The sequence below is a fragment of the Tachysurus vachellii genome, chromosome 2 (genome assembly GCF_030014155.1).
Source record: "Tachysurus vachellii isolate PV-2020 chromosome 2, HZAU_Pvac_v1, whole genome shotgun sequence".
NCBI classification, from domain to species: Eukaryota; Metazoa; Chordata; class Actinopteri; order Siluriformes; family Bagridae; genus Tachysurus; species Tachysurus vachellii.
Window position 1 is genome coordinate 31,266,170 of NC_083461.1, and position 9,736 is coordinate 31,275,905.

The 9,736-nt window shown below is 35.1% G+C and overlaps 1 protein-coding gene across 9 annotated transcripts in view; it reads right to left on the minus strand.

Moving 5' to 3' along the window:
- Nucleotides 1-8,707, minus strand: part of LOC132841761 (multiple PDZ domain protein) — a 36,175-nt gene extending 27,468 nt beyond the window's left edge. For all 9 annotated transcript variants that reach the window (XM_060864271.1, XM_060864263.1, XM_060864269.1 and 6 more), the window contains exons 1-4: nt 8,551-8,707; nt 5,522-5,585; nt 3,420-3,589; nt 396-503 (exon numbers count right to left, since the gene is read on the minus strand). In XM_060864271.1, the coding sequence (XP_060720254.1) occupies nt 396-503; nt 3,420-3,589; nt 5,522-5,537 (294 nt within the window). In that variant the 5' untranslated portion in view covers nt 5,538-5,585; nt 8,551-8,707. The remainder of the gene's footprint in view (nt 1-395; nt 504-3,419; nt 3,590-5,521; nt 5,586-8,550) is intronic.
- Between the last annotated feature and the right edge of the window lie 1,029 nt (nt 8,708-9,736).

Consider the following 9,736-nt stretch of genomic DNA (forward strand, 5'->3'; position numbering starts at 1 on the left):
AAAATAGTGCTAGACAAATACAAATGTCCCTCAGTCCCATTAAAAATAGCAAAATCAAAAAAAGATTTGGGCAGTTTTCTGAAAGATTTAGTTGGTCTGCCTAATGATATTAAAAACCATGCTGAATAATTTGCTCTGCTGTCACACCATAGCGAAATTGATGCCTAATCAATTTGCAATAACATACCGGCCGTCAAAACGTCCCACATGCCCTTGCTTCACAATTGTAGATGAGATATTTCAGTACAGAAAAGGGTTTTCAGAACTAAATCTAGAAGAAGTTTGTCAGGTGACATCTCAACGTAAAGTTGTTTGAATTGGAGAAAGGGTACATTACAAATACCTGTAAATGATCCTATATTTAATGTGTGTTTGTGTGTATGTGTGTGTATTACCTGAGCCATGGTGCGAATGATGTGCTCGTGCTCCTCTGATGAGGTTGGCCCGTTAATCTGAGCTGAGACGACATATCCTCCGTTATAATCGGAGTTTACACAGGAAGGCTGAAAGAAAGCACCAGAGAGAGAGAGAGAGAGAGAGAGAGAGTAACAGAGAGAAGAAATGGTGATGACATGTTAGGTTAAAATGAAATATTCTCCTGCTCCAAGAGAGGGTTTAATTGCCTTTTTATTTATTCATTGTCCAGGAATATAAATAGTCATGCTGTTATGAGAAAAAGCCCATTTGTTTTTATCATTACAGGATCATTCCTCCATATGGCCACACATGCTCGTCGTTAAACAGAATAGAACTGCATAATTAACTTCCATATTTACCAGCTTGCCCGGGTCTTGACGGAGTACAAAATATTCTGCGCTGATTATCAAGACAGAATAGGTTTCAGGAAACATCTGTGCATAACTCGTCAGTACCTTTGTTAAAACTGTCCAATGTGTATCGTGTAACTGTGGCCTGCTAAGGATGTGTTTAGAAATGAAAGGCATTTGGAAAACCTTTTTTTAACGCGGTACGTTGTTCGGTGTGCTACAAATCTACACTAAAGGTGAACAACTGCCTAAAATGCATATAGATATCATGATGTGTTACTCAATAAAATTGTTCTGCCTCTTAAAGTATCCAAACGTGGAGCTCTGACACAGAGAATTGTTTGCCTCACATTTATTCTATTGAAATATTCCGATTTCAATAGTAATACACTTTTTTTTTTTAAAAAATAATTTCCACTTTTATTGGTAATGTATATTAAATGACCTTCAGTGTCACACGTTGTAAAGTGCATTGAAAATTCTGATCCAGTTCACTCCATGATGCACATTAGAGTCAAGTGGGCATGTGTTCATTACTCAGCTTTGCTGAGAGGATTTGGCTTTCAGTTTGGTTCTTCCCAAATTGTTTCAGCCACCATTGTCTTCTTTTCTGACCTCTTACCGTGCTCTGGTCACCATGGGGACAAAGACAAAACCAGGACACTGTGGTTATTATAAACCTTGAGACAAAAAGATCCTGATGAAGTTTTTTTTTTTTTTTTTTTTGCTCTGCTGCCAGATGCATTGAAATGACTCTGATGCTGAGGCACTCAAAACCGTATAAAATCTTGATTAAAAGATGATTTGAAATAGTGTTCACGTTGTTCAATGTTCAAGGCTCCATTTAACATTTATTAAAGTGATGGGTGAATCATGGTTGAATAACGCTGCTTTTGTGCTTCATTCTGACCTCAGTGCTAAAATTATAGATGACATCTCATAAAACTAGAAAATGTGAGGGAGAAAAAAGGGAGAAAAAATGAGTAAGAGAGAACTGTATAGAGAGAGAGAGAGAAAGAGAGAGAGAGAGAGAGAGAGAGAGAGGGAGAGAACACGGCAAGTCGATAATCTCTAATCTGCTGCAACGCAAGCCTCCCCCAACATACCTAACATAGTTTCACTTACAGGTTGAACTCGGACCTTCGAGACGGCTCTGAAAACATATGAAGACTCAAATACCCGTGTGTTATACACAATACGTGAAGTTCTCGACGGTTTAGCTCTTTAGCACACCGAGTTTTTATTATCACGGCTATAATAACGACAGCATTATGTGGTGTCTGGGTATTAGCATCCTTTTTATACACAAAAGGGATCCGGTTTTATTACGCATTTGCCTACTCGATGGTTTTGGATCAGTAAATCTCATGTCAACCAAATAATGATAGATTTCCTTTTTCGAGTCTCGGTTTCTCTCAAGGATTCCTCAGAGTCTTCTTATAGACATTTTCTTTTCACACTGTTTGTTTTGACAAAGTGCGATAAAAATGAATTGAAATCGAAAAATTTTAAAAATTCTTTCTTGGCCACTTATACTTTCTCAATAGAGCCAAGAAAAAAAAAAAAAAAGTCTGCATTTGATTCTAGCTGTGCAATTTGAAACAATTTGAAATGTTCACACGCCTGAATGATCGAGTGGCTAAAGGTTTTACAGACGTCAGGACTGTGAGTCATGATGTAGTTACACTATTGTCTATTACTGTAGTGGAGAAGTACCTCCTGAACACCACACTGTAGCTCAAAGCCTTACAATCAGCAAGCATGTGCCTCACTCCAATCTCAACAGAACAATAAGTGTACAGTAATTTATGGCCCATAACAAAGAATGCTGGCAATTTCAGCAGTTTAGTTGTAACACATCCTTCTCAAGTAATTGTTATGAATATATGATACAAAGTAGTATCATATTTTGTCATGAGTCTTAAATAGGACATCTGAAGGTCGGTAAAAGGCCAACGTTTTTCTAATGCTGGAAAGGTATGCGTATAACCTCTGGTAACCTCTGAGTCTGGTTTTCATGGTTGATAGGAACAAAATGTGTCTAATGTGTTCTTGTAGTGCTGTTGTCCATCCGACTCAAGGGTCGAGGTACATAATTCTATAAACATAACTGCATGCATGAGCAAGTTTAGACACAGACACAGACACTTGGTTACTGGTTTGTCCACCTCTGATAGATTAGATATTAAACAAGAAGCAAAGCCCAAAATTGCCAATCAAAATAATGGATTGCGGTTCTAACATCAAAACGATAGATAACGGTGATATGGATATAACACAGCCTTCAAGAACTGGGCTTGTGCAGCTGTGTGGTGAACTGTTGTATAAAACATCTGAAAAAAGAATTAAGAATAGAAAAACCCTCCATCTGACCCCTTCGTCTAACCGCAGACACATAAAATATGGCTCTCGAGATGGTTCTATTAAAACAGTGCACTGAGGCTCAGCAAAACATTCCTGGATCTGAGGATAAATGATTCCATTTCCTTACCAGATCAATCAGAGAGGCTACGGATATAAAGCATATTTTGTTCCTGGTGAGAATTTTGAATGTTATCAGGAGTGTTTTTTTTTTTTTTGGTAATGTAGTTTTGTAATAACAAAACATATGGTATAAGCTGAACAGGATGGAAGGCAATGTAACTTGAGTACCTGTTCCTGAAGATGCTGTACTGATTTCTGGAGCGCGAGGATTTGGTGGAACAGAGGGCTTTGCAGGACAGATTTGAGCAGGCTCAGTTTCTCTTCTGAGGGAACGTCGCCTCCTCTCTCTTTCAGACGAGCCTGTAGTCGTTCCACTGCCTGCAGACACCGCTGCGTGTCTGAAGCATCACACAGGTATAAAAATTTCAGTAACGTTTCCCATGAAACAAACACACAAAACTGGTACTCATTATTACATCACTCAAAACCCATACTCACAGAGGTGAGCTACAGAAATATATTCTTGTTCTTATAGAGTTTGAGACTTTTCATCTGCCAAAGCCAACTTTAGGAAAAATACATGAACTGCATTGTGTTTTGTCTTTATTTGCACTGCCTGATTGAATATGACAAGTATTTGAAACCTCTTGGTACTAGAGTTTGCTCAAACCTTTGGAATTGCAAACCTTTCACACACTGTGTGTGTGTGTGTGTGTGTGTGTGTGTGTGTGTGTGTGTGTCACACATTCTGTAGCTGTAGGAGGCTTCGTGCAGGGACTGAGTAATAGAATATGAGCGCAGGATGTCTCCTGGGTAACACTACCTGTCCCCAATAGATCCTGCCAGGTGAGCTGAAAATGAAGTGAATGATTGAAAGAGAGAGAGAGAGAGCGAGAGAGAGAGAGAGAGAGAGAGAGAGAGAGAGAGAGAGAAAGAGAGAGAGAAAGAGAGAGAGCATGGCCATTGATACAGTTCATGGAATTGGCTTAGCTTAGCCTTACCACTGTCAAATATGGCTCAGCTTACCACACACACACACACACACACACACACACACACATACTCAGCTTGAGACGGGAAAATGAAAAACAAAAGATTAGAGAGTTGTGTGTGTGTGTGTGTGTGTGCCAAGCCCCAGTTAGGCCCCTGAATCCTGACTCTGATATCAAGGTGTACATGTTAGAGACTCTGGATCAGTGGAGGCCATTTCTGAGCTCATAGAGTGTGACTAAACCTAAACAGTGCACTTATGTGTGTATATGTGTGTGTGTGTGTATGATCATCACAGCAGTTTAACAGGCCTCTCAATGCCTCTTCACAAAGCAGTGACAGGAAATCCAATAACAACTCTTGCTACAGTCACAGCAAAACATGAGTAGATTTAGAACGACATTGGAATCCTCCTGTGTGCTGCTGTTCTGTGCACACAACTCACACAACTAAGTTGGGGCCAGATCTTAAAGCTGGCATCAAATAGCGGGCCGAATATTTTCTTGGATTCCAGTTTTGACAGATTATATATCATGTTATGTTTCGGCTGAGTGCTAACACAATTCACATGGACGTGATGAATAGAAATGCGAAACAGTCTGCTGATGTGTTTTTGGTTAGATTTCTACAAAGGTGTAAAAGGTGTAAATCAAAATTAATTAACCGATGGTGTACATGACTAGACAATGCATATTTAAGTGGAATCTGTGAGGTACTGTACTACTCACTCATCTGTAAAACTCCGTCATTCTCATGCCATAATTTTCATTCTGCCATTGTCCATGGTTCAATACTGAGTTCTGGTTAATGTCTAATTGGGGTTTTGTATGTTCTCTCTATGATCTTGCAGGTTTCCATTTGGTGTTCCAGTTTACTCCCAATGTCTAAAAAACATGCTGGTGATGGAAGGGCTACAAAAAAAATGGCTACAGGGTGTGTGTTTGTGTGTGTATGATGCACTGTGATGATGGATCCACCACAACCCAAACTAGGATCAACCACTTATAGTGTTTTCTTGCAGGTAATGAATCAGAGTTGACAGAGTGCTATAATGTAACTTCTAAACCATAACGAATGACCTGTTCCCTGAGAAGCAGTCAGAGTAAGTTAATCATCGTAAAATCTTGGCTGAATTGACGTCATTCCTGCTTGTAGATGAATCGTACGTTAACCTGGAAACGATGATGAACGTGCTAGTGAGAGTGTCCTTACTCTTAAATGACAGAGATCACTTTAGAAATGTGACCTATTTCTCTTTGTGTAATTATTAAACGTGGCTTTAGATTCTCACCAGCAAACTAGATTAGCATATGTGTTGTAAATGCAATAGCAAAACATACCAATTGTTTCAATCATCTTTTTGTTATCTTCACTCTTGGTTGATTTCCTCACTTAGAAAGACACCTGAAAAAAGAAAAAAAAGTTTTAATGACTAATACATTTTACTATTACATTAATACATAAGCATATTATATAATAGTGATTTCACAATATCTGTTACTGCAAATGTCTGCCACTGCTGGCTTTAGTGACAGTGAAACGTTTGTATGTCTGGTTATGTGACTTTTAGAAAAAATGCAGACTGCTATTTAAAAGTAATACAGACATTGTACTGTATATAAACGACAGAAATACAATTCATCCCCCTGCTCACAGCTCTATTTTTCCAGGGGAGGGTTGACATTTGATGGCATAATAGCAAACCATAATACTAAGCAATGCAAGGAGCTGCTGCTGCCCTCCAAATGTGCGGTTTAACACCCCTGTTGAGGAATCTCGCTTATCCTGGGGCCTGATAATGTCTGTTATCATATCAGCCCCTAGGAGAATTACCAGGGCTGTAGGAGTCAGAGCTGATAATCCACACTCTCCTAAGGAGCCTTTTATTGTAGGGTAGTTGCCTTTATATCGGAATAAAGCTCGTATTTATGTACTACCGTCTTCCTTTGGCCAGCTCGAACCTGCAATGACTAAATTTGCCACATAAGCCTTAAAGTAGAGTGTAATTCAGTGTAGAGCAAGAAAGATGGCTTCCCCTAGAGCACGAGTCAACATCCAATGGCATGTTTTAAATTTCCACATTCAAAATGTCTGCAACTGCAGTTTACATCTTAAATATACACCTTAAGTGGAAATATCTGGTGGGTTGTAGCATCGTGAGACCGATCCAAATAAACTTGAATAATCGGAAGCAGACTGTTGGTGTCAGAAGTGTAATGAAACATGTTATCTGCATTATTTTCACAGCTATGATATTACTGCAAAGTACATTCATTTACTATATATAGTATAGTTTGTATAGTATAAACTTCATATATATTAATAACATACTATATAACAATATAGCAATCAGTCTTGCAATGAAATGTATGTAAACTAGGCTATAGTACTACTATTATACTATAAACTATCATAGGTAGCTATATAATATACTAATAATATAATGTAGTGTAGAAACTTACTATCCGATACTATATAGCTAACCTGTGGTAACCAAACCTGCCATTTTTCTACCATGGTAATATTGCTATAGTATATAGACATAGTTACAGTTATATAGAATACATGCAGTGAATCAGACTTGCAGTGGAGTAACGCTATACTACCTCAAGTTATATAATATACATACTTACTATAGTAGAGTAACTTATTACACTATATAACTAACCTATAGTAACAGACACCCCATAATGTATTTAAGTACTATTAGCTATATAGTATAGGATGTCACTACCTGAGTATAGTAATTTATGGTTGAGGGTTTGATCAATTTAACTTTATTAGATTTATTAGATTTATTGTACAGTAAATTGGATTTGGATTAGGGTTCAGGTACATTACTATATTAATACTAATAGTGAGATGTACTACTGTGGAATGTTATATAGCATACATACTATATTAAAGTAACTTACTATATGAGAAAATAGCTTATAGTATTCAGATTTGCAGTGAAATAGGTCACACAGGCAAGTATAATAAGTTACTACACTGTAAGTATACGTATATAACTATAACAGCTATCTACTACTATAGTAAGTTTTATCGCCTACTTGTTATACTAGAGTGACTCTGTACCATACCTTACTTATAAGCAGGGTTTCGTGATCTTTTTTGCTTACTATGATATAGTTGTAGTAACAATAGTTACAGGTCTAGTATATATGGATATGCTACTTTAACTTAACATACTCTATAACCAATTTATACTCATCCAGGGAGACATACATAGTATTTGTAGAGTATGTTAATACGTAGTACAGTATATTACTGTATTACTAATTACTATAATATACAGTTTAATAACTTATTATACTACATAACTAAGCTTTTGTAATCAGACTTCCATGGAGTAGCTGGTTACTGTAAGATAGTAAAGAGACCTTACTATAGTAGGTAAAGCAAACATAAATAACAGAGTACACACATCATATATCTGCAATAATACTAGCCTATATACTGTAGTATTATAAAATTATATTATAGTAGGTTGCATTGTATACTTTTAACTTTTGTATATTTGTATATACTTTTATATTTTAATATTTGTATATCATTTTATACTTTTGTATATTTGTTTATACTTTTGTATTTAGCTTATATAGTATTATAATATTATATTATAGTACGTTGCATTGTATACTTTTGTATATACTTTTATACTTTTGTATTTGTATAAACTTTTATACTTTTGTATTTAGCCTATATAGTATTATAATATTACTTCAGAGTACGTTGCATTGTATAATTTTATTGCTACTTCAACACACTATGCTATATAACACTTGTATTATGATCAGACTTATTCTGGATTGTTTGGTCACTATGAATTAGTTTTTATAGTATAGTATTAAGTACTAACTATAGTATAATACTAATATAGTGTTATATAATATTCCAATAGTGGGTTATAGAAGTGCACAACAGTGACCTGAAAACGAGACCTTGTATTACACTAGTTTATTGTTTCTATGTTAATAATTTCTCTGTGTGTGTATATATATATATATATATATATATATATATATATATATATATATATATATATATATATATATATATATATATACATGATTTAGTTAGTATATAACACCAATAACACCAGTATCTCCTCTTGTTAGCTTAATGAAGCTGTTTGGACCAGACGCAACAGGTCCTGGGCTTTTAAAGTGACGTTCAACAACAAAACAAACGTGTGTAGAAACACGCAAGCATGCGAACTTGAAAAAATACGTAACAAACTGAGCAAAGGGACGCAGAAGTGTGTTAAAGCCCTATTGTGTTATGTTAAGAGACCGTTAGAGTTAGCGTTAGCCGCAGCTATCCGTATACACACCAAACCGGGACAAAAGTCACCGAACAAACTCACCTCTCGCCGTTTAAAAACACCGTCTGAAGTCTTAAGTTGACGGCAGAAGCAAAAGTCCACGTACCCGGGAATTGATCCGTTCTAACACGTTACATCAGTACGGGACGGGACGCGGATCTCCGGTTAACGGGACCGTGTTAAAGATGGGCGATGCGAGATGGTCAGTAACAGCGCGAGCTCAGACAGCGCAAGAAGCCCCGCCCCAATTCACGCCAAAGCCCCGCGCGCCGGCTGCCATAGCAACCGGCCCGCGTGCCCACCAGAAAAAAATAAATAAATAAATAAATAAAAATCTAGAAAAGGAGACAAACAAATCAATTAAATAACAACAAATACAACAACAACATAAAAATAAAAATAGAATTATAAATAAAAATAAAAATAAAATAATAAAAAAATAAAATAATAAAAAAATACAATAATAGCAACAAAATAATAATACTACTAATAAGAAGAAGAAAAAAAAGAAGACGAAGAAGAAGAAAAAAAGGAATAGGAATAATAATAAAATAATAATAATAATAAATTAAATTCAATTTAATAAAATAAAACAATAATAATAATAATAATAATAATAATAATAATAATAATAATAATAATAATTACAATTCAATGTTTTATAGTACATAATAGCTTACTTTGTATTTTATGATCACATATAGTATTTGTAACTAAAATATAGTTAAAATTTCTTTGTTTCTTTGTTTCTTTGTTTCTTTCTTTATATCTAAAATAATTTCAAACACATTTTTTCCATTTAATCTGTTTTTTTTATTATTAAAAATGTGCTGAAAACAGTCAGCTACTAAATGCTAATTTAAGTCATTATAAATGCTGAAGTTATTTGCTTGTTTTTTTTTGTTTGTTTGTTTTTTTATTTTTATTTTTTTATTTTCTATGATTAATATTTTTGTAACAGCAGTTACAAGAGTTCATTCTTCTCAGATTTCCTTGCTTTGTGTAATAAGTGATCTTGGGTGACAAAAAATATAAAAAATAATGGTAGAAATAATAATAAAAAAAATTTTCTTGTAATAATAAGCTAGTTAACCATTATTTATTTAAAAATAAAATGCCTTAAGTATTATTTATTCAAATTGTATGTTTATTATTTTTATAAATAAAAATAGTCGCCCACACAGTCTTCAATGTTATTCAATGTTATGTTGTGTGTAGTTATTACATA